The sequence below is a fragment of the Manis javanica genome, chromosome 4 (genome assembly GCF_040802235.1).
Source record: "Manis javanica isolate MJ-LG chromosome 4, MJ_LKY, whole genome shotgun sequence".
Lineage (NCBI taxonomy): Eukaryota > Metazoa > Chordata > Mammalia > Pholidota > Manidae > Manis > Manis javanica.
In genome coordinates, this window is record NC_133159.1 from 57,513,145 (window position 1) to 57,539,678 (window position 26,534).

General features: G+C 36.6%; 1 protein-coding gene across 5 annotated transcripts in view; it reads left to right on the plus strand.

Moving 5' to 3' along the window:
* LRRC7 (leucine rich repeat containing 7) overlaps positions 1 to 26,534 on the plus strand; it is a 488,385-nt gene that overhangs the window by 316,619 nt on the left and 145,232 nt on the right. For all 5 annotated transcript variants that reach the window (XM_037024309.2, XM_073234117.1, XM_037024313.2 and 2 more), the window contains 3 exons: positions 14,883 to 14,957; positions 20,502 to 20,646; positions 26,069 to 26,141. In XM_037024309.2, coding sequence (XP_036880204.1) covers positions 14,883 to 14,957; positions 20,502 to 20,646; positions 26,069 to 26,141 — 293 coding nt within the window. The remainder of the gene's footprint in view (positions 1 to 14,882; positions 14,958 to 20,501; positions 20,647 to 26,068; positions 26,142 to 26,534) is intronic.

Below are 26,534 nucleotides of genomic sequence, written 5' to 3' on the forward strand. Positions count from 1 at the left end.
TTGAAAGCACTGGGGAAACAAAGATAAAGGGAGGTGAGATTAGAAAAATTAGCTGAAGCAAGACCATTTGGGTCTGTGCATGTCATGCTTAAAATTTGGTATTTACCTCATGAATGACAGTGAGGTGAAAAATTTTAAGTAGGGGAATATACTCAAGTCTACATTTTAAGTTTTACCTCTGATTTGAGGGATGAATTAGAACTCAGAAATCCTTTATTGAAAATCTACTATGTGTAAGAATCTGTGATTAGAGCTAGAACTGTAATAGGAATAGATTAGAGACAGTAATAAGTGGAATTTATAATAGTGGAGAAAACAGACTGCATATTAGAACTAAGAAATGAAGACAGAATGAAGAAAAAAATGAATTCAAGAAGTAAAGAACTGACAGAAAAGGTAGGGGAGTGGATAAATGGAGGAAGAATCAGATATGTTTTTAGTTGTCATTGGGATGGTTTAGTAGGTAGTGTTTATTTATTGAAATAAGAGGCATATAACAGGAAAGAGTTGAGTAGGAGAAGATGAAAGTTCTAAACACACCGAGTTTGAATTACCTTTGGAACACAGGTGGATATGCCTAAAAGAGTTAGAAATACAGATTTGGAAGTTAGTAAATGTGTCTGAGCTAGAGAAAGAGATCTGAAAATCACTGGCATAGTTGACCCTATGGAAAGATAAAAATAAAGGAAAATGTATAGAATCAGAAGGAAAGTGAGTTGTCAAAAATAACACCACAGATATATAAGAGTTTTACAAACTTTAAGATAATATGCAATATAGTTATTACTGCTTTTGCTACTGTTATTGCTATTGCAACAATTGAACCAAACTATTAGATCTTATTAGAATTTAAGTTTCACAAAATCAGGGAATATGCCCTTCTTGTTTATCAGTGTATTCCAGAACCTAAAACATTTTTATACACATGGTAGGTTTCCAGTAAATATTTTTTCCTTGTTTGGATGTATTTATCGAATATCTTAGGCATATTTATTTATTATAGGGGTGGATTAGGGGTCATAACTTTTCTCATGAAACTTTTCACAACCCTCTTCAATAGCCACACAATCCATAAAGAATTTGAGAGCCAGTTCTTTAACTCTAAAAAAAAAACCCCACCAAACTAAATAAAATATTTTTTCTTATATTTGTGGGCCAAATAACACTACAACAATCAGTCATTACTTTTTAAATGTTCAAACTGTTGACTGCAGAGTAGTTAATTATCTCTTTCCATTCCAGGTGCACATTTTGGTATTATGTTAACAAGACAGAAATACAAATTTAAGAAAATATTTATAGTTAATGTGGAGAAAATGAAAAAGAAGTGTGCATCTGCCATAAAGTTCCTAATGGGCTAGAACTATATTATTCCCTTTTAGACACCTCCAACATCCTAGCTCATGACCTCTGGGATTGTAACAGTGACAGTCGCCTAGTATGCTTACCGTGGCGTCAACAGACCAGAAAAAACCCCATCAGCACATGATCCTCCATTTAAGAACAAAAATGATCTCTCTTAATCAGTCAACAGAAATTTTGTGAACTCCTACTGTGTGCCAGACATGGCACTCCATTCTAAGGGACTGATAAAGCAGTAATGAAACATTCCCTTGTCTTCAAGAGAAGTGTAGGTTTGCTGTGGAGAAAAGGCATAAAAAGTGAGCTGTGAAAAGAATAAATGCTACTCTGAGGTCTAGTTCTCAAGGTTTCCTAAGATCACATCCAGTTTATCTTTCTAGTGTTTCCCTAAATTCACAGCTACAAGAAAAAAAGAGAAATTATCCCTCTCATACCCTTCACTAAGCCAAATTGTACTGGTTGGTATATGTAGCTTGCTTTCCTGCCTCTGTTTTCTTGACTGTCCTAATTCTTCCCTCTGGAATAGCCTTGCTTTCCCTAGCCTCATCTGTATATTGTAGTTTGTAAAACTTATCTTTTCCTCAAGGCCCAGTTTAAATGCAGCACCTCCTCAAAACTTGCCTGATTTTACAAGGTGGAAATAATCTTCCCCTCCAATAAATCTCTCTATAAAAAGATGTCTGCCACACCCATTTCTTTCTTACTTGTGCCTTAGTTGTCACCATCCATGTAGGTGCATGACCATAGCACACACCTCCCTTTCTCCTTCCTCTAATGCTTGGTGAATATTATCCATAAAGGTATTTTAATCCCTCTGAACCCAAGGAGGTTAATTTATAGTTTCAGTACATCCAGAATATTGACTTTCCATTCCCTATGGCCCCTGAAACCATCTCACAAGCTTCTTCTATTTTTTAATGTGATAATTACATGATATTTGACTTGTATTGTTATTAACCCCCTGCTCCAACTAGGATGTTGGCTCCTTGAGGGCAGAGAATCTGTGCACTCATCTTAATAACCTTTATATCCAATCACTATATACTATAGAAGCATCCTCAAATTACCATCAATGCTTGTTAAAAATTTTGATTTCTGGGTTAAACTCTCAGCAATTCTGATCTGGGAGTTTCATGTGAAGCCCAGGAACCTGTATTTTATTAAGCTCCTCAGAGTATTTTTATCTATGGTAAATTTGAAAATGATCACCAGTTAATAAGTACGTGTTGAATGAATACTTACTTTTTTCTCCCTTAAATAATAACATCGTAAAGTAAAGACATGGAGTCCCTAATCTTTGTGTTTCGCCTAAATGCATGGTCTGGCTATTTGAACACAACAGGTTCTGAAACACTGCAGAAATGGTGTTAACAGGATGACTGGTGACTGGTGCAATTTTAAAAAGCTTTCCCTATGAAGAAGGATGTGCCAGACCTTGGAGAGTGAATCAGATGGGGATAGGTGGGGCCGGAAAAGAGCATCCTGGCCAGGAGATTGGCAGGATCATATGAATGGATGGAGATGAGGGAGCACAAGCATGCTGAGGGTTGATGATTAGATTAGTTCCACAAGGGCAAAGGTTCTTCTGGCTGCACCCCACCACACTACATAAAACAAACTTTTATTAGCAGAACTTTTATTTTAATTTTAATTTAATAAAAGCGAAAATAAGTAGTTTTGATGTGCTCAATGAACAACAGAAATCTACAGAGCTGACTTGGGAAGCATGGCAAACATAGAAGTACAAGCTTTAGTACAGAATTAACCTGCCCAAGCAAATGTTCACAACTCCATATGAAAAAGAAAAAAAATAGACCAAAATATATGTTACAAGTTGAAATCTGGGCAACTATTTTTTCATATCATGTTGGTAGGAGTTCACATTTTTACCAAAATCACTTGACTTTCTAATATAATTTGAATGTTAAATAACCATAATAATGATAAAGCAGAACTTAAAAAATAATAGTGTGTCCACACATGAAGAAAAGATTAACTTGTCACAAAAAGGATAATAAATTTGCAGTTAAAATATATCCCTTTAGTTATGACATAGCCAGCATCAACCTATGCAGATATAATTAATGAACTTGAACATTAGTACATACACCAATCTGGCAAATAGTCACTAGCAAACTACTACTTGCAAAGCATTATTACAGAACATTAATGGTAAAACACCATATGCATGATACAAATTGAAAGATTCATTATTGATACAGAAAAATTATTGCTACAAGTTATTATTCATTCACTCATTCAACTACTCTTGAATGAATGAATACAGCTCTATGACTATTTTATTCTCTGTTACACCCCCTACACTAAGCACAGAGCTTGATATATGTTACATAGTCATTGAATACATCTATTGATCATTATGTCAGGCTCTCCTTCAACAAAACTAAAGTGAAAAAAAAAATCCCTACCGCCATGGAGGTTATAGTCTAGTGAGGAAATAAATATTAATTCAATACACTGAAAAAAAAATTAATTAAATACACTGAAGATTCCAGCCACGATGAGTGTTGAGGAGCCTCTACTGGAATTTGGCCATACAAGAACTTTCCTGATGGAGTGATCTTGAATTGAAATCTAAAGGATGAGTGGAAAATTACTAAGCAAAGAGAAGAGAACTCTTGTCAGAAGAGGGAGCAGGAAGGAGCATGATGGGTAAACAGTGATGACAGTACAGGTTGAGAGGGACTCAAAAAAATGTGAGTGGAAAGCTAGGTCAGTAAGGTAAAAGTCTGTAAGGACAATCTTAGGGAGTTCCTGAATTAAAAATATTAGGTAAGATTATAGAGATAAGAATATATCTCATTTAAAGCTGATTCAGTACAAACTGGTTTGAGTTATAACCTCAAAACTCATTGCTCCATTGTAATATAAAATTTGTCTGGTAAGACATACCAAATTTTTTACAGTGACAAGCAAAACAATTGAGCATGTAATTTCAAATTACATAACCTTGATCCTTGTAGATTGCACCAATAAATATTATACTTTTACTAAATTACATAGCAACAATTAGCCTTCAAATGGGGGTTAATAAAGGAATCAACACAGTAGTATAAGAATAATTTGGGTGTACTGATGTAGAACCATATAGACAAATTAATATACCCTGGTGAACAACAGCTCATTCAACTGCTGTATAAATCTAGTAAAAAATATATAACTTATTGGTAGAATTCACATGCTAGAATTTGTGCAGCAAAAATAAAGCTGAAACTTTTAAAGAGCTTTAGAGCAAATGTAGAAACAATGAAATGTTAAAATCTGGCCAAAGAAATAATTGATTTTATTCTCAGTAATTATTATAAAATATTTTGTCAGGTAGACTAACATTATTTTCCTCAATTCATTTTGTTTTTCCTTTAGCCTTGTGTACTACTGTAATTTTTATCACAGTATTGGGTTCTCGATCCAGAATCCTTCTCCATTAGCCTGTATCTATATTTTATCTGAGATTATAGTATAATACTCTTGAGTTTCCCCTCTCCCATATGCCCATGCTCCTGTTCTCCATAACAGAGTGCTGGACATGAGGTTGGTGCTTGGCAATTACTTATCAAATTTTTAGAAGTGGCCAATTAGAATATTTATGAATAAATATGTTTGAATACTAACAATGAGATTAAAGTTGTTAGGTTATTATTATTGTTGTTGTTGTTATTATTTCAATAATAAATATTAGCATAACCAGGTTTAGGGATAGCTGTTGTAGAATTTTACAAATTTTCTTTACCAGTTTATATTGTTTATGTGGAATATGGTAAAACGGATATAATAAATATCCAGCAATACTGGTGCCATTTGTGTTCTGATCTGATCCTTAATGGAGAATAAGTATATAACTTATACTTATGATGAGTAAATAGTAGAATATATGTAAAAATAGAAGACAACATATCCAGGAGTAATAAACTATAACATATTAAGGAATAATAAAATTAAAATATGTAAATTAATAACTCAAATTCTACTTAACCCATGGAACTCTAGTAGTGTTCAAAAAATTTATGTCCCTCAAAATGCAATTTAAAGACCCATGCTGTTAACACACAAAATTTTACCAATGTACCTAACATTACCACACAGTGCAGTAAAGTAGCATAAGCATAGGGGTTTCCACTTCTCTTATGAGAAGACTGAACCACAGCAAGATTAAAGGCTTCTACAGATAATACTAACCTTTTTCTGTTTTTGCTTTACAAATGTTTATTACGCATTGACTAGGCTAGGTGCGCTAGAGGTGGTGATGACTCCTTTTTAGCCTTCTCGAATAACACAAACTGAAGACAAGATGACTTTGGAACCCAAATAGGAATGAGTCTTCTCTGGACTCCATTCTTGCCTGTCTCTAATGAGCTACTCTTGCTACTAAACACATAATAAAATAGTCTTCACACGGCAAGATCTGTCATTTTTAAGACAGGTCCTCACTTATTCTGAGAAAGTTTAAGATAGTGACCTAAGCCATAATGACCTGCCTTATCATGTACTGACTTTCAGGCAGAAAAGATAATGCAGGCACACTGGACACTTCAGTTTCTTATCTGATGCAACTCTTACTGTTTAGCAGACTGGCAACATAATTTCTGTTATTTTCTGTTCAAGTAATTGTTCATTTTACAGTTTATTAGATAACTAATTACACTAGATACTGGTTACTGATTTTCAAAGAATTTGAATTTGGAATTACATTGAAATCACTCTGAATAGAACTGGTCTTTTATGATTCAGAAGGCACTTCAATTTTGCAGTACGTCTTTATGACCTTCAAGGGTCATTGCTGGTATTTTTGCAAACAGGCACACTGCTAAGTGTTACAGATTCAAAGATGCAAGCCCTGCTCCAAAAACTCACAATAATGAGTGCGGAACTAACAGGGTAAAGAGATTTCAGGTAATTGGTTTGCCAGATAACTAAATTTCACTGTATTAATAAATAAAATCCAATAATGTTATCAAGTAGTAATACAAAAAGTTTTCCAGTATCTGTAGAAAATATGACTAATGCTATATAGAGATTCTAATATATAACTTAGCAGTTTCATTAAAAACATTTTTCACTGCTATTATAAATTAATCCACCTTAGGGCCTTGACTAACTGGTAATTTTAAAAACAGACTCAGATTTTTTTTTCATTCAGTGAAATATCTTTATTGGAGAATATATTTGTCTGATACAGAAGAAATAAAATAGTTTTAGATATTTTCAGTGATTAGCTCATAAGAATGTGTAAATTATAGAATATGGCGTATCTAAAAGTATATATACAAAAGTATATGAAAATATGTACACATTTTCAACATTTCAAACGTCAATGAGATAGAGATAAAAGGTATAACATAGAAATTATGTAGTTTACTATAATTATGATTTTCACTAATAACACTTATACATCACCTAATTCTAGAATTTAAAATTGCATTGGCAACTGCAAATTCTTTTCTTTATTCTGAAAATACTTAAAATCATAGCATTTCCTTAATCAATTGGGCTCTAATGTAAGATTTCCATTTCTACATTTAATATTGTTTTTTCATCCTTGATTTGCTATTTATCCTTGCTTGTTTGACTTTAGCATCATATCAGTGACACGTCATATCAATAATTGCTACAGGGGAGTTCTGGGACACTGGAGTAAGTGAACTGGAAACCTAAGAGCTGATGGTCAGGCAGTGCCATGTTTGCACCTGAGACTTGTGATGGTAAAGTTTAAGTGGGGTATTGGGAGGGAGCTGCTGAGATGGAGTAGAGGAAAAGATTGATTATGAATGCAGATCCTGTATTTTGTTTAAGTCAGATGGAATTTTGGAGGCACTAGCATGCACAAGTTGCCATAGAAAGATAAACAAGATTCAGTTCCCTGATTCAAGGAGCTCCAGGTATAATAGGCAAAGTGCTTCCGTATGGGTAGCAACACAGAAGGAAGGATAACCAACTTAAGCATCTGGTGAACAGGCTTAGAGAACATTTGCAAAGGAAAGACTGCAAGATAAAGCATGCTGCCTCTAAGAACAGCAGAGTTAGGTTTTCCTTGAAGTTTGAATGAGGGTGTAGAGAAAGAAGAGGGTTGGACAAGAATTGTTTTGCAGGATATAGTAAAGGCATCTGTGCTTTGTTTTTGGAAAATGGGGAAATTGTTTCAAGCAAGAGTGGATTTAAGGAAATGGCCCACCTGCTGCAGTGTAGGTTCAGGGTAGAAGAGTGAAGTGGCTGCAGTTTTTTGGTGAAAGTAGGTAAGAATATTAGTTTGAATTATGAGTTGAGAGTGTATGTGTTATGCAGTTTTCACTCTTATATTTAGATTTGAACAAGGTCATCAAAGCTTACAATCTACATGGAGAGTAGTACCGAATGTGGAAATCATGAAACCAGAACTACTTTCCTTGTCCAATTTTTAGTATTTTATGGGTCCCATCATAGGAAACATGAAACACCAGGGTGTAATCTCCATTAGGGTAGGTTTACCTTGTTCTCTACTGTTTCTCGAAGGTATGGTATATAGTAGACTCCTAATAAATACAAACTGAATAGATATGTTGAATGAATGAAAGTCTGTCTTTAGCATCTGATCTCCTTTTACATCTTCATTCTCAGGCTGCCTGCCCAAGTTGTATTGTGCTAGGAAGCACTTACAATTTTCCTCTGGAATACTCCTTTCCTTTTGAACTTTACTTATTATAGTTTACAAAACTTCAGGATCAGCCTTCTGTCTTCCCCATGTATTAACCATATAATTTTGGGCACAGTAATTTGCTTCTTTATGCCTAAATCTCCTTGTCCATAGGGTGGGGATGATAGCTAAAATTCCCTGAGCATTGAATACTAGCACTTAAAATCGGGCAGTATTCTAAGCACATTGAATGTTGTAACACAGTTAATCCTCATTAGGGCAATACTCATGTTGCCACACTCCTATGGCAATAATCCTCATGAAGAAAATACTACTGCCATGCATCTAAGGAACCCACACAAAGATTTTATGGCAAGTAATCAGCGAAGCATGGATCTGAACTCAGTAATTCAGCCTCACTCCTGAAACCATGCTCTTAACCACTCTGCTGACCGCCTGGCCAATCGTAGTACCTACCTCCCTGAAAAGATTCAGTGAGAACAATTTATGTAAAAACCCTTTGAAAAGCTTTGCTGTAGTAAGTATCCAATAGAAGTTACCTTTTTTTGTTACTGTTTTATTCCTATTGTTTATAACTTTTTAGGGAGTTGCGTATTCATTTGCTAGAGGACTCGCTATATCCTACAGGAAATTAGACTATTTCATTTTAGACAAATCTAACTGGGAAAATGTCACTCCTGTGTGATGCTTACTTAGATCTACCTTCCTGCAACTTTCCTCATTGATGCTAGTTCTGAATTGCAGATGAAGATAGGACAAATCCAGCCCCTCTCCTTACAACACTCATATATTCAAAGGCAGGTGTCTTTTATGCCTACATCTCTTCTCTAGCCTAAACAGTTTGAGTTGTTTAAGCCATTTCTCCTATGGCATGGTTTCCAGATCATTCCATTAGGATAGCTGCCTACAAGTGGATATAAACATTTTCAAGACATGAGATACATAATTCAAAATGTTTTCCTAAAAGACTACCCTAATTTATAATTCTCAAAGTAGTTTGAGTTCTCAGCTCATAGCACCTTCACCAGCATTGAATATGTCAAGACATTCTTGAGTGAATTCACTCATTTTTAATAGAAATGATTGACTTTGTCATGGAATAAGGTATAGGTGGTCCCCGACTTTGGTTCAATTCCAGACTTTTCAACTTGACAATGGTGTGAAAGCAATAGGCATTCAGTAGAAACCACAGGTCACATTTTGAATTTTGATCTTTTCCTACGCTAGTGATAAGAAGTTCTGATCACTCTCTCCAGCCGCAGCTCCCAGTCTCCCAGTCAGCCATGTGATCACGAGGATAAACTCACAACCATTCTGCACTCATGTAACCACTCTGTTTTTCAGTTTTAGGACAGTATTCAATAAATCACATGAGATACTCAATATTTTATTAAAATACAGGCTTTGTGTGAGACGATTTTTTCCAACTGTAGGCTAATGTAGGTGCTCTGAGCACCTTTAAGGTAGGCTGGGCTGAGCTGCGTTGTTCCATAGGCTAGGTTACATTTTTTCAACTTACAGTATTTTTCAACTTGCAATAGGTTTATCAGGATGTAATCCATTGTAAATTGAGGAAGGTCCTGTAGTATGAAAAAAGGCAATTTATGCATTAGGTTGGATATAAGCCATTGAGTTTAGTTCCTAGACCCACTTTAAAAATGTCTATTTATGATGAAATGCCACTGCATCATCTTCATGTTGTGGCTTTTGTTCCAGCCAGCTTATATATTGATCCACTAAATATATTTGGTCGCTGCTATTACTAGGAAGTTACTGAAATTTCTTCAGTGGTTTATTTTATTATAACACCTAATATAAATACTACCTTTTTTAGAAATCCAGCATATGCATTATTTTATTGGGCATTTGTGACCACCAGTATTCTTCATTATTTCAGAATTTAAATATTGAACAATAACATGATGTCGTCTTTGGAGCCAGAAGAACTTAGTAACCAACCATCCCAGTGGCAGTTACGTAACCCTCATCAAATCATTCTCATTTTCCTCAGGAAATGATTATCAGATCCTTCATCCACACAATAGGACAATCATTACCTTACTAGTTATTAAATAAAGTAAATAAAAACTTTTAGAGTAAAGAAGAAAAATAGGTTAGCATTAGTTATCCCTTTCCAAATAGTCAGAGATGCCTAGGGTACCTGGTAGAACCCAGAGAGATTTTTTGTAATAATTGGTCAGCTTTATCTGCCACTTTGCCTAACACAGCCAAGGGAGAAAGCTGTGTGGTGTATAAAGCCTACCCAAATCCTTAGAGACCATGCAAGGCCTTGTGTTCCTGCAGCATCCTTCCCTGTCCACACACCAAGACTTCATTCTACCAGGGTTACAGCTTGAGTTGTATAATTGCATGGAAACACTTCAGAAACCTGAAACTCCTTCTGCTTTCTCGTTCATCCTTCTAGTTCTCTCAGTTTCTCACTCGACTCCACTCTTCTCTGACTTCATGGAAACTTGAAATCTCTTGTTTCTTCTTCTGTTTTTCCCTAGACTGTTAGTCCTCAGCCTGGCTCAAAGAATTACATCATTTCCATTGATAAAGCTATCCTGGCTGCCCTGAGCTTCCCCTTTGATTCCCCGCAAACAATGCCAGACGCGTGATTCTCCCCAAGTGCTCTGTGTGTGCAGAATTCTTGTGCACTCCTGCTCAATAGATTATCTTCCTACCTACTTGATGAAGAAAAGTTGAGACCTGACTCATGCTCCTCAGCCTTCCCCCGAAACTCCCAGCCTTCCCTCGAAAATTCCCGGCTGCAACTGACACCAGCCTCTCCATCTTCCCTTGAGTCTCACTCCTATTCAAGGCCCATCCCTCTTCTTGTGCTAGCAATCCCATCTTCTTTGTCACCTCTGGAAATTTACTCCTGAGTTTTATGCCATATTTGTCTTTAATCTGTCCCTCTTTGCAAGGGTCTCCCTATCAGCTTTCTTTTCCCTTGACTCCCTCATTTTCTTCCTAGCTCCTCAACTTCTCTCGCCTCCTCTCACCCAAATTATACAAAAAATATTCTATCTGATTGGCTCTATTTATTTTTCTCTTATTTCTCTTCAACCCACTATAATATCTTTATCACATGAAATGGCTATTGTTAAGGTTACCAATATCCTGTTTCCAAAATTGAGTGGACATCTTTAGTCCCTTATTTCACTGGGCAGCTCTCTTGTGTATGACTGTAACTATGGGTTACAAGTATACCAAACAAATATTTTCCCAGCCTTTTGAAACTGAAATCAGTCAAATGGAGAAGTAAAGTGGGAGAAACCTGTTTATTGCCTGCAAGCAGTCATCCACCTCTGCTCATCCGTGTCTCTCTCGCGACCTGGCTGCAGTAAAAAGGGGCCCCACCCAGCTTCTCAGGTCCAGATATGTCCTCACTCCCCAGAGTAATTACCTACTGATATGGAGATGCACTAAGGCCAGGTGGGAGATTCTGGAAATATTGCAATGTTACCTACAGTGACACTCTTGCTCACTTTTTACTCTTAATACAACTCTATTCACGGGTCTTTAGTTACCCCTTTCTCTCCTGGACTCCATTCCCTCTTGCCTTCTATTGTCGTCAGCTTTCCAGTGTTAGTGTTCGCCAGGGTTTCTTCCTCAGTTAACCTCACGTCTGATTCCCTTCATGTTCCGAACTCTCCACATGTGTTTCTACTTCCACAAGATACCTACCTAACTGCATCAGTTCGGATCTATTCTCTAAGCTTCAGATTTTAATAACCATCTGATTCCTGCACATCTCCACTGGTGACTCATTGGAACCTAGAGTTAATCATGATCAAAACTGAATTCAGTCTCCCCATACACCCACTCTACTTCAGTATTCTGGTGCTGGGAAACAGTGGACATGTAGGACTCTCTCTCACTTCCAGATCCAGTCACCAGGTCCTACCCCTTTCATCTTCTAAACAATTATTGAATCCAGCTTCTCTATGTTCCTCATTATCCCTTTCATTTCTAGCCTTAGTATGTTTTCCTGTTTTTCCTTTTCCTTTTTCCAGGAGGACAGAGTGGTATTTACAAAACACAGATCTGTCAGTATCAATTCTGAATGACAATCTTTCGGTAATGCTCCTCACTCACAGTGTAAGTCTTCTCTCCCTTACAAAAGGTGAGGCCTTCATAGGCTCCACCCTCTCATGTTAGCCTAATTTTCTGCTAGTCACCTGTTTCAAATGTAACACTCTAGTAGAGCAAACTGCCTGTTGTACCCACTCATAAATCCTACTGTTTCTCCCCATCTTCTTCTGGCTAAAATGTGCTTCCTCTCCTGTCCTCTCTGCTGACAGACTCCTTCTCATCTCAGCTCCATGAATTCTTGCCTGGCTGCCTTTGTTACTAAGGCAGATAGGTCTCCCTTCTGCACATTCCCATACTGTCATGTATATGTTCTTTGTATGTTTGCTCCAGAAACAGTCCATCGGGTTCTTGAGGGCAGAGACCATCCCATTGACTCTGGTTCAATGCCTGGGACTTAGAAGATGTTTACCAAGTAGTTACTGAATAAAGGGATGACTAAATTATATAAGTGCTGTGAATTCGTTCTTGTCATTCTTTTAGTCATACAGCGTCACTGTGTGTCAGGGACAGTGGTGTTCAACAAATATTCCATTAACTGCTCCTGCACTTCCCAATCTTCCTTGAACTTAAGTTGAGGTCATATAAGCAGTTCTAAACAATGTATCACCTGCAGCCCAAGGTCTTTAAAAGCAGCAGCTAGTTTTCCATACTCTGTCTTCTCTGCTTTGGCTTAAGATGGTGGTAACTCCAAGTCATGGGGGCCGAAACCCACAGTGGACATGCAGTGGGAGTGGGAAGTAAGCCTGCTGTGTAAGCCACTAAGATTTCAGGATTAATTTCTTACCACGGCACAGTCTATCCTGAATAATGCTCATTGTTCCAAGCTTATACATTAATCTCCATCTTATTACATACATCAGGTTATGTTGAACTTAACCTGGTATGTAATTCTATTCTCCTAAATTCTACAGGATGCCTAGGCTTAGCAAGAACTGTACCATATAACTAATGTTTTCTGACTGGCCTGCCTGTTGTTAGTCAGCCCTCCACACAGTAAAGTGTGCTTCCTGCATTTGATTTATGCTTTCCATCCTTTCCAAGTTCAATATAGAGGCAGAGTACTTCACTGCTTGTTCCCTATGATATAAATGAGAGTGGGAATATTTTTTTACACAAAAAAGAATCCCCCACACTTACTCATACTTGCTTCTGATTCCACAGCAGAATGCCATACTCTAACTGTAGATTTTGATCCATGTTATAACTGAAATTCCTCCCAGAAGTAGTACCATGTTCCATTACAGTTGCAGGCTGAAGTTATCAGAGACTACCTCCAAAGTAATCCCAGAAGTATTTAAAGTCCTCTTCATTTGTGTGTAACTCCTGCTGACTCACAGTAACCAAAATTCTAATTGTAACATCGATATAATTGTTTCCATTGTTATAAAATATACTTGTTTTCCTAATTAGATCCCAAATTTTATTAAACTATGGTGGTATCTTGTTTCAGTGATAATTCCTTCAGTGGGAAGAGACAAAACATCTGACTTGAGGTGTGGTTTATTTCCATGCTGATACAATGGCATCAGGATCCATCTTTTAACTGAAACAGACTCTCCCCCTTTCTTCACGTCTGAAGCTCCCAGGGCTATATAGCATTCTAATCTGAATCTAGCAGAGAACAATAAGTGTCTTTTCCCCAGAAATCCTAGTCAAAGATTCATTGCTTCCTATCTGCTCTGCATAGGTCATATTCCCACCCATGAGTCCAGGCTTTCAGCCCAGTCAATACAATGTACTAACTAGCTTAGGTCTAAGTTGCAGCCTTGGAGTGGTAAAAAGGAATCAAATTCAAAGGAAGCAGGTAGCCTTAGAATTGGGTACAGGAATAATTTCTGGAGAGAAATCAGTAAAAGGTCATCACAAATCAAGAAAGGATGCTGGCAGAAAAAACAACCTCTGTCCTCTCATGTAGTCTCCTGGCCAGAAGGCAGAATTTAGAGAAAGCTTTTTTAGAGAATCAAAGTATTTCCTTATGCACTATATGTTATACCTTGATCATATTCTCTTTCTCCTGTCTGAGTTGTACATTATTCTTTCCCCCATATGTTTAAGCTTCCTTGTATTTCAGTTATTTATGTGCATTTGTCTCCCCAGTTAGATCATCAGCTACTTCAAGGCAGCAACTGGGTTTGAATAACTGTAAATCCTCCATGTGCCCTTCTCATAGTAGGCATCACCACTATTCAACAAATAATTATTTCTTGAGAAAATGAATGGATAAGAAATGAGTGGTCTTACTCATACTGTATTATCACATAACAGCAATGAAATACCTCTGTGTTTTGGGGGAGGTATTTGCATGTAAGGTGTATATATATATATATACATACACAGACACACACACACATAATAATAATAAAAACCTACTGTGTGCCAAGTACCATAGCAAACAGTGGAGATATGAAGATACAGGGATTAAAAAACAAACATTGTTCCACACTTCAAAAGCTCTTACTCCAGTGAAGAAGACTGACACATTGAGTAACCAGAGTATAATAAATGTTACAAAAAATAATTATAGGGTGTTAAGGGACAGTAATAGCCTTTTCATGTGTGTTATTGTGGCTCTGATTGTTTCCAGGTCAGTCCCAGTCTGGCCGCCTCAGGGACTATCAGTCTCCATGGAGGGCTGTTGAACTTGGAATTTCCTAGAAGATTAACACACGAGCTTCCCAAGTTCCAGCTTCAAGAAATTGCATCTTACATCATGATAAGGAAAGACTAATTTGGTTTTCTTCCCTCTCCTTTCTCCCTACCTCTCTCCCAGCCTGAAGTTATGGATCAAATACAAAATTTGAGGGAGTTATGGATGGATAATAATGCTTTGCAGGTGCTTCCTGGGGTATGTAAGTTTTTATTATGCCATGTTGTCTAGTATCTGTGTTATATATAAATTTTAATTGATAATAATCTCAAATCTCACTGTTTGTATTTTAAAGTACAACCACATTTGTTAAGAGTGTTCACTCACTAAGTGTTTTTCACTAATCGGTTTTTAAATATTTCATATACCTTTTGTGAATGTTATAGGTGTGTAAAATGTATCAAAGATTCTTCTTGCACTCCTAAGATTATAATTTTCATCTCTTTCCATTTGCCATTTTTTAAGAGCTAAAAATCTCATATTGTTATGTGAAAATAAAAATGCTATCTATCATACCAAGTCTTAGTTTTGCAAAATCAACCTTATTCATACAGGTTACTGGATAATGGTCTCTGCTATTATTGTCAGACCTCTTCCACAAAATAAGAATCTCTGTTCAGGTGATTTCCAATAGAACCTATTTGAATTCTTGAAAATGGCAAGTGGCAAATCATGAAGTGTTATAGAAAGTTAGAATCAATTTTCTTTTGCAACTAACAGTCAGTCCAGTAATATCTCCTGAGTAGTTGTTTTCTCATTGAGTGTGACTATTCCTGCCTTTTTCATTCAGTGAAAAACTTCCCTTAAAACACTACCTCTTGCCATTCACAACACATACACTTAAGCATGTGCATGGACACACACACACACACACACACACATACACAGCAACCAAAGCTCTTGGTGGTGATGGCCAACTCCAAACTCTTTGCGTTGAACTAAGAAGCCAGGGCAGCTGGATATGTAATGATTCTGCCACCACTGAGATTCAGATGTATGTTCCCAAAGCCAATTTTATTCCTCTTTTGAACTGACATTAAACATTTCTTAAAATGATCTCAAAAGCAACTAGAACAAAAAGCTTTATTCTCTTTTGAAAAAGCCTGAAACCACAAAAAGGAGAAAATCTGGCAAAAGATTAGGGAAAAAATACTTTCTTCTCTTATCAAAAGAATACATTTATTCTATCATTATAGACACAAAACAGAAAAGCATGTACATCTTCTATTTATTGATATGTTTTAAAAAAACATTTTACAAATACACCTCTGTGAACCAGAAACTGTGCTAATGTCAGGGTTATAAAGATAATATGATATATTCAATGACCTAGAAATATTTGTTTGAGGATCTCACACTTAACAGGAGAGGCAGATCTGGATTCCACTATACATAGTAGAGCCTGATTTGTGTCATATTCAAGGTATGTGCAAATCCTGGGGTAGCACAGGTAAGACACTTATCAGTTCCCTGTGCAGAGTGAGGAATCAGAATGATATCTAATTGGAAGATATTATACGTGCTTCTGCGATATATTTATTTATTCAAAAACACTTGCATGGCATTTATCATGGGCTAGACACTATCTGAATGTTTTACAAATATTGACTCATTGAGTCCTTGTAACAGCCCTACAAAATAGAGTTTATTACCATCTCCACATTGTAGATGAGGAAACTGAAACAGAAAGAGTAACTGACCCAAGGTCTTGTGTACTTTGGTTAGTACACGAGAAATGGTGGAACTGTCATTCAAATAGGCTCCAGAGGTGGCTGTTCACTACAGTGTTCCAAAATCCTACCAGTATAAAATCAATAGAAGGTACAAATGAGAATTAGGTACATCTTACTTTTCACAGTTGTTACCAGCCCGAAATCCAACCTTGCAAATCAACTCAGACCTCAAATTCCTTAGCATGCTTATTATTTAAATGGAAAGGTAGTGAGGAACTCTTCTGTAAAACAGATAACAATGCCTCATTTCTCTGTTGCAAGCATAGACTTCTGTAATATACTGCCAGCTTCAAGTAGATTCTTACTTTAGTTAGTACGCTTGAATTTCACGTTTTGCTCTGCTCTGTGTGGCCATACCCCGCAAGTCTCTGCCGTAAACAGCATGGCTTTCTGAGTGCCAGTGCGGGCAAATAGTTGTCATGCAATTACTTGGAAACACACAGCTTTGAAGCCTAATCTTGAATGTATTCTTCAGCCCATTTTCATCAGTTTCACAGAATAATTAATTCTAAATATTTAGTGTCATAAGACACAGGGAAAATAAAGCAAGTTTATCTTATTATTAGTTCATACATCATAAAACATTAAGTTAATATACCTTTTAAATACTTTTGGAAGTCTGGGCTATCATTTTTCCACTCTGTTTTTCAGAGAAGCAAATAGCTATTGATCAAAAATTAGTCTACATAGTTCTGTCTTATGACCATCACTCTGAGGTCAATCAATCAAAATAATGACTAAACAATGAATTGAATTCATATTTATAAACAAACTCCAATATATTCTTTTGCATTTGATAACTTCTGCTTATTTGCTGTCCACTCTCACCTACAGACACCTCTGTAGAGAGGAATGTTGGCGCAGCATTCAATAACCTCAGCTCTGAGACACTGGGCAGTCAGAGGCCTTTGTCACTCCAGGCTACCCTGGCCTTTATAAGGTGTTTGACAACAAGGTTTTAGAAAGACTCAAAAATAAACAGCAAATTGTTATTTTGCTTCCAAAAGAAAAACTTGTTTAGAAACTTCACACCAAAGTATTGAGTTGTGTTAGAGAGAACAATAAAGGAAGCTTCAAAGAGGAAAGAAATGTTCTCATGATAAGGGAACAAAAAAAAGAAATACACATAAATGCATGTATCATCTTTCCTTGCTCACCAGAAGAGAAGAATTAGCTAAGGTAAATATTACCTTAAGGTGGAAAGTGATAGTATTTTTCCAAGTGATATTTCCAGGCATGGGGAGAAACTCAGCCCTCTGGTCTAACTCACCCACGTCCTCACATCCTAGCCTAGCACTATTCGCCTACTCCTCCACGACTGTGCTCAACTGTGACTACATGGGGGAGCTGAAGGCACAGGGCTGGAGAGATGTGCTGGGGCAATAGAAACTTGGAAGTCAGAACTGTCAGTATAATCCGTACACTTTGTAGTTTGTAATTTAATAACAGTGAGTTTGAATTTTATCTCCAGATCTTAGTAACTGGGTGACCTTGGGGCAGTACTTGTAGCTGCTGTCATGCATCATCCTCCCGGAATGGGGAACTTAAACTGTGTGCCCAGTTTCTGGGAATGCTGCTTGCGTTTCTTCTTCAGGAATTGCCTCAGCTCAAGGCAACCTCCTTACCCAGGGTCACACCCCAATTCCAGGGAACCCACATCCATGACCAATCACTGCAGGAGTAGAATCTTCACCCTGTCTTGAGCATCTTCACCCCTGCTCAAGACAGCTGCAGGGCAACACCAACTTGAGGGCTCCAGGTAGGGCCGGCTGAGGACTTCCTAAAGATTTCCTCACAGCCCAGTTTCTTCAACTGCCCCATCCTGCTTCCTTCCTTCCCTTTCTTCCCACTGATATTCATCCTAAGCATGCTTCCCATAACTTAGTCTCTCTTTCCCAATGAATCCAATGTGTGACATTACTTAACCTCTAAGCTTTAACGGGTGTTGAAGTGCAGATTCTGATTCAGTAGGTCGGGTGTGGAGAGGAGATCCTACATTTCTGAGAAGCTCCCAGGTGGTGCCAATGCTGTTGATCTGCAAAACACATTTGAGTAGCAACAATGTAAAGTTAGTAAACCAAGTAATATACATAAAGCACCTAACACAGTGCCAAACAAGTGCTTGCGTGTGTATAATCAATTTATTTATTATTTATTTGTTTCCTTATACCCTGTCAAATAAATGAAGACAATATAGTAAAGTGTGCACAAGTAGACCAGACAAATAGATGAACCACCGAACACTGAAATGTATGGGACATTTTTTGCAAATCAGGTCCTTAAAGAAAAGGAAGATGCAGACTTTGTCCTGCTCTGACTCCGGTAGCCCACGTTCCAGCTCAGCAGTCACCGTTTGCTCCTCACCCACAGATGACTTGTTTCCTGCCCTGTCCTCAGTGATAGTTACTAATCCAATCATTCCACTTCACAGTTTTTCTTGAACCCATGACCTTTTCATCCTCACTTCTGTTGCCTTAATTCAGGTCCCTGTCATCTCCTCAGCTAAACTGCTCCCAGATCCTTCTGATGGGTTTCTCTGAGTATGATAATGGGCCTTCCCTTCACTCTTCCCTGACATTAGTATTTCAAAGCATAAATCAGATCTTATCTTTCTCCATCTTAAAAGCCTTGAATAGCTTTCCTTGCCTCTAAGATGGAGTTCACTTTTCTTCACATAACATCTAAGGCCTTTTAACAGTTGGCTTCTTATAATCCTAACTTCATCACTATATTTAGTCGCTTTGAATTCTTACTCTTCCTCAAACATGCCATGTTTTTCACACTCTCTGAAGTATGTGCTGTTCTCTCTTCCAGAAATAGATTCTTTCTTGACAAGCAATGTCTTCCAGGCAGTTTGAAGCCTTGTGCTTCTATGGCATTCCTACAAGTTTTCTTAACTGCATAGATCATAGGGTATTATAATTATTTGTTTATTTGACATTTTCCTTTACTACTATGAGCTCCTTAAAGATAAAGCTTTATATCATGACAGGTGTCTTCCCATACTTAGCTGACTTATTCATGATTGTTCTCCAATACCTAGGACAAGCCCACAAATACGTAGTAGATACTCAAAAAGAACTGTTAAATGAACAAAATATTTAAAAAGCTTAAGTAAGATAAAATCCAGATCACACTTAAAAATATTTCTTATGCATTTGAAATTGTAAGAATCAAGACGTCAATAGATGTCATTTTGGCAGCAGATTTATTTATTTGTTTGTTTGTTTGGCAACTTTGAGATTATTGTTGTGATTTTTTAAACTGCTTTAGATGTGATTCACATATCATAAAGTTCACCCACTGAAAGTATACAATTTAGTAGTGCTTAGAATACTCACATAGTTGTATAGCCACAACCTAATTTTAGAACATTTCTATTACATCTAAAAGAAACCCTAAAACCGCTAGCAGTCACTTCTGTGCTTCCATCTCCCCAGTCTCTAATCTACCTTCTGACTCTATAGATTTGCTAATTCTGGACATTTCATATAAATGGAGTTATACCATAGGTGGTCTTTTGCAACTGGCATCTTTCACTGCATATGTTTTCAAAGTTCATACATTTTGCAGCATGTATTTGTACTTTATTCCCTTCTATTACTAAATAATATTACAATATATGAATATAGTACATTTATTTTTATCCATTCACCAATTGATAGACATTTGGGTTGTTTCCATTTTTGAACTGTTATGAATAATACTGCTTTGAACTTTTGTGTTTTCGTGTGGACATCTCTTTAATTCTTCAGCATATTCCTAGGAATTGCTGGGTCATATGAATGGAAACTCTACGCTTAACATTTTGAGGAACTACCAAACTGTTTTCTACAGTGACTGTGCAATTTTACATTCCTATTCCCAATGTATGAGGGTGACAATTTCTCCACATTCTAGCCAACTATTGTTATTGTTGCTGTTGTATTTAAAATTAATTTTACAGTGTTGCAGTTTTTGTGAATTTAAAATGTCTCAACTAACCCAGAGTTTATACAATGTCATCAAGTCTATAGGGAAGTTAAAGATGTTGGTATACCTGGATATGTCAAAAAACAGAATAGAAACAGTTGACATGGACATTTCTGGATGTGAAGCCCTTGAAGACCTCCTACTGTCATCCAACATGCTGCAACAGTTGCCAGACTCTATAGGTAAGAATGTAACCATTTTGTCATGAATGTTTATGTCAATTACATCATTTTCTTTTTTGGCATGTATAGTTTGTTGGTAGGTATAGGGAATATACTGTTAGCATGATAGTAAGAAATTAACAAGTTCATTATTCAAGATGATAAAATAGTATATTATTAATATCTTCAAATGAAATGATGACTTTAGTTCTCAAATTCAAGAAGACTTTCCTATTAAAATGATCCTACTAAAATGACATATTTAAAATTTTTTCAGATCTCCTAAATTGTAAAATGTTACTGTAAGGAGCATATATCCTAGAGTAATTTGATAACTCTGTGTGTCTCCTTTTATCACTATAGATTTACACTAGTTTCTATCCACAGAGTATTGCTATATTCTATTTTTAATATTGTAACATTGCTATCATCAGGAATAACATAAAGATATATAATAAGTATAAATGTCTCACAGTTCTAATATTTTTAAAAAGACATTGTCTTTTATATGCTGTTAAGATTCACAAGGGCAGATTATGTGTCTGTTAGTATATATCAAGTGCTTAATCCATTTTTGTTATACATTTTTATTTGAGCAAAATAATAAAAATCTCTAATTTAAATAATGAGTAAATCTTTCTGTGTAGGTATCTTGTTATTGTTTATGAGAGGACTCACCTAGGAGGGCAATCAGATTACTTAATTTTAGAAAAAGGATTTTAGCACTCTGAATGAGATATGTCATATGTTCTGGAACTTCATAATGCTTCTGAAAATTAAATCACAGCCTAGGTAGGCTGACTGAAGGGAAGCTAGAATACAAGACAGTTTCCCCAATTTTTCTTCACTGTCTATTACTTCCATTTTCACCATTCTTTCAGGCTAGTAGTGAATACAATTTTAACAAACAGGTGAGCTTTTCTTTCTTTCTAGATTTAATGACCTTTTTATTTATATAATCACATATTTTACAGTATTTCTCCATTTCTCCAACATAAGACTTATCTGAGAGATTTATTCACTTCTGCATTTCCAGGCTCTTTCTCTGAAAATTCTGATTGAGTAAATTTGTGAGAAGCCCTCTGATCCATATCCATAGTTTTATTAAAAATCCTAGATGAAACATGATCAGATAAGTGTAGGGTACACTGTTTTAAATTGTAGAAGGTATGGAAGTATAATGGTTAAAAAGAGCATCCTGTCTGGTCAAGATGACAATGATGGCCATCTGGTTAAGATATATAACTTATAGTCCTACTCAATTACCACTCCATGTATCTTCAAAGACATAATGAGAGTAGAAAACTTTACATTCAAAGAGTATATTTCTGTTTGTCACCACCTCCTTACTACCAAGAACTGTATCTGACCTATGGTAAGTGCTCCTTAAATGTTTAGTAAATAAAATAATTTAGCCACACTTAAGAAGAATGAATATCTATCTTAACCTGAAATAGAATGGAAATACAGTGATAACCCCAGACCTGATGGTCTCCAGTCACAAACAGCAGGGGCTGCAGTAAGTTCCATTTCTGCAAGGAAAAAATCATAGAAGGACCTTGAGCATAACAGGTGAATCTGAATTTACAGGAGATTGGGGCAGCAACCCCTTTTCTGTGAAAGGAGCCTTGAAAAGCCTACAGCTAACCATGGAAAGAGAGAGCAGATACAGATTAACCACTGAAAACTATAATAAAGCGCATCTGATTTGGACCAGGTCTGCAATCTCCACGTGAGATGAAAGCCCCATGTTACTAATATAAGATCCAGTTCTGAACTCTAGAAACTTGGGGGTCAGGTGTCCATAATCATAAAACTGCCAGACAGGGAGGGATTAGTATAGGTAAGGAGAAAACATTAACCTTCACAAATTAACATGCAAAAATATGAAAGGAAAACTAATGTTACAACTACCCAAGTAGGGAAATTTATCCCAAGCAAACCAAAGTTATCAAAAAATGTAAAAAATGTTAAGTATGTGCAGATCCCCAAATAGATAAAGAGAGAATAACATTCATAAAAATAATAGAACTTATAAGACAGAAAATAGGAGCTATGACTAAGAACAGGTGGTGATAAGAAAGAACCAATTATAAATCCTGAAAGTGAAAATATCACATACTGAAATAAAAGATGATATAACTATTTGTTTAAAATATCTTCCTTTAAGAAAGCAGACTAGGAAGTCAGCCTTCTGGTTTGGGGAAGGCCGCACGTATTGGTGATAGAAAACATCAGATTTGGATGCTTGGCTGGCATAAAACAGACTAGGACAGGCACCTTCATTTAGAATCTGAGTGGTTCTCCAAGTAAAAGAGTGACATTCCTTGAGCCATCTTTGGAAACTATTAATCTTTCAGGGAAAAATTCCTTTATACAACTGCCGAGTTGCCAGAGTTCCTGATTTCACATGCAAAATGTCTGCCTTTCCTCTGAAAATTCTCTTGATAGCCAAGAGAAAAATATCTGAGATAGGGGGTTGAGAAATGTAAGACTCTGAAATACTTCATTGGCCCTGATTGGATGGGAAATTACATCTTGTCTTCTGTATCTGAGCATGAATTTTCTATTAGACCACTGACACTTGGAAGAAGAAAAGATAAGATGTTTCTTAGTATCAATAAAGGAAAAAAGCACCCAAAATAAAATCTTTACTTCCTTCACACCTAGTTTTGTTGTTCTGCAGCTGTGGAGTATTTGAATGGAATGATATACACAACAGCAAGTCCCATGGGCTAAGTCCCTTTCCTTGTGGGGGTCTCCAGGGAAAATGAAGGGGGCTCTTTTTCTCTTCTAGGTAGAGGTTTACTAATCAGCATCTTTGGAGAGCAAACTGAATAAAAGAGGATAAAATATTTTTGCTATCAAAATAATTTACCTTATTCAGTAAGTGTTTAAGGACATGGATTTTGTAGTCAAGTTACCTTAGACAAACTAGTTAATCTCTTAGTGCCTCGGTTTCATCATCTGTTAAATCAGTAGTTATAGTACAGGATTATGTTGAGGAATAAATGAATTCATACATGTGAAATGCTTAGAGCAGTACTTGACACATAGTAAGTGCTTGGTCAGTGTTAGCTAACATAATGATTAGATTTGATGGGTGCAGAATTATTTGATTTTTAAATTTCTGTTGTATATGTATATGTAAACACCATGTAAATATTAGCTATTTTTGGTAACACATTAACATTTAAGACACCACTTCTTATTACATATTTATATATAAGTAGCTAAAATCATAGTAAAAGGCCTCCTTACTCTCTCTCTCTCTCTCTAATACCTGTTAGTTGAGAGTACAGAATAAAAAGGGGAGGAACTGAGGAAGGGCTCAAACAGAGGCAAGGAATAGGCTGAAATGCCTTTGGTTCCTGAGAGAGTCCCAGCAGATGGGATCTGAAAATGCAGCCAAGACATCATCTGCCAAAGGAGGTCACGTGAAATCAAGGTGGAGCTGATGGCCTATTTCCACTCCCAGGACAGTCAGATTCCTGCAGTGGCTCCAGAATCTGTCCAAAGAGGACCCCCTCTTTGTGTCATTGGATAGAATGTCTGAGTAACAAAGTAGCCACAATACAAATGAGGAAAGTTCCCTTAAAACCACAGACGTGGATCTAAGCAGGGAGGTCTGATTTCCTTCATCCATGAAAGCTGTCACTTGTCAGAGCCAGTACTCCAAATTAAAAAAAAAAAAATCTGTTCATCAACCTTTTGGCCTTAGCCCCTAACCTGACTCAAGATTTTCTCACCACAACTTCATACCTGGGAACTGTGATTCTCTTAGAGTGCTTTGCAACCCGGCTTCATGGTGCTTGCACAGCCATCTGTAGCCCACGTTGGAGGTCCCCCCTAACCTTCTGGGACCCCTCACCATCAGGTGCTGTTGAGGCTCTAAACCTCCTGCAGCTCCATTGGTGTGGGCATGAGCAGTAATTTGGTTAGGGACACCAAGTTATATAACTTTTATAATTCATAGTCTGCTGTTTTCTTTCACAGTTAATGAACAAACTCAGGAGTCTGATATTTTTACATACGCACTAGAGAAGCTAAAGTGATTCAGGCACTCTTTGAGCATAGATGAATATGGCAGTGGGTGTTGCTACTTCAGAGATAAATTGCGCCAGGGAGTATTGTCCTCTCTCCCAGGTGCTGCTGTTTTCAGCAGTGTGTCTTGGGGGCAGAAGCTGACGTACAGAGCTCCAAATAATGTAGTATTTTCTCACGGCAGTCTGGTAGTGGTAACATTTTTTCTACTAGATATTCTGAGTGTTTCTATAGAATATGTAACTGAGCATGCTGAAATTTAAAGTTCAACGACAGTATTATTTCAGATCTGAGGACTTTAAGGAGTCCTCAAAATATTGAAGTGTGTGCACAGTCTATAGCGGTGCATCTCCAAGCATGTTGACAAAATATAACTATTCAAGATATTCTGCTTGCACACACACATTCCACAATAACTTTGAGGAGTCACAATCCTGCATGATTGTATTAAAAGCTCCAAGAAAAACTTCACCAAAGAAATCTGTTAATTTTGTTTAACTTGGCATTTCCCAAACACATTTGACCATGGAACCTACTATATCCATCAGAGCAAGTTTCCTGCAAAACAAGTAATCTATAGCATAGGTGCATATTTCCAAGGTAAAATAAAAATTAACCAAGTGTCAATGCTTTGCCATTAGATTTTGGCAATTGAAGCCAAATTGATACTAAAGGTTATGTTATGGCTAAAGGAAGCTGTTCTTAAATTACTATGTGGCTATTGCTCTTTAATACCCTGGAAGTAGAGCAGGCAATAAGTGTACAGAGGGAATAAATCAGACAGCGGAATGTAAATAGTTGTAACCTCGATTCTTGACCAGTTCTACTTGGTATATTAAAAATCGCAAGTTTTTGTGCTTACTGATGATCCAAGGCAGGAAGTTTTGTTTACAAAGAGTGTGAAGTCATATGTGGTAGTTTTCCAAGTCCACAGTTATAACCACTGCATCACAATACCTCTGTACCCATTCGTTGATTATTAGGTTTAATTCAGATTTGTTTTCAATTTGTATCACAACAGGAATGTTAGCTATTAGTGCTTAGGAGTTAATTAAATATTAAATCACAGCTGGCTTGAGAATTTTCATCTGGCCCATTTGTAGCATAAATAGGAAAGGGAAGTGTAGTATTACCATCAACTCGGGTTTCTATGGAGCCTAAGTTTGTTTACTTATCTGCATTGATGTACTTGAACTCTCCTTGATATAAGTAAGTTTTTTGCAACTGGAAGGTCAAAACTAGACTACACACAAATACCATTTTGTATGTTTATATAAGCAGAGTGCAGCCAGTTAGCATGACAAACATTCATCACCAGTGATTCCTTTCATTTCTTTTATATTGCATTTCCATCCAAAATCTGTCCTTATGTATTAATACATTTTCTTCTCTGTTTTAGGACTGTTGAAAAAGCTAACTACTCTAAAAGTAGATGACAATCAACTTACAATGCTACCCAACACAATCGGAAAGTAAGTGCCGAAGTTTCCTACCAGTCAGCTTCTTAAAAGCCAGAAACAAAGGATATATTGAGTTTTCTACTACAAAAAAATTTCTACTAGCGATACCAATAACCCTATTCGTATGTAAATTTATTCTAGATCATATTTTATTTAGTTATATATTGTATGTGTTCTAATTTAGTTTTAAATCTGAACATTGCATCGATACCCAACTATATATCATGAGAAGTTCTTGACTATGACTCTTGACTATGAAAGCATAAGCAAAGTGACTACCCAGAGCTTCCATTATAACATTGCTCGTAGTTTTCCAGATACTATTTTTAACTTGCTGTTTTTTGACTGAGTAGCAGCTCTAAATTGACTTGACCATGTCTCAAAAATCAAATCAATTTTTATTCT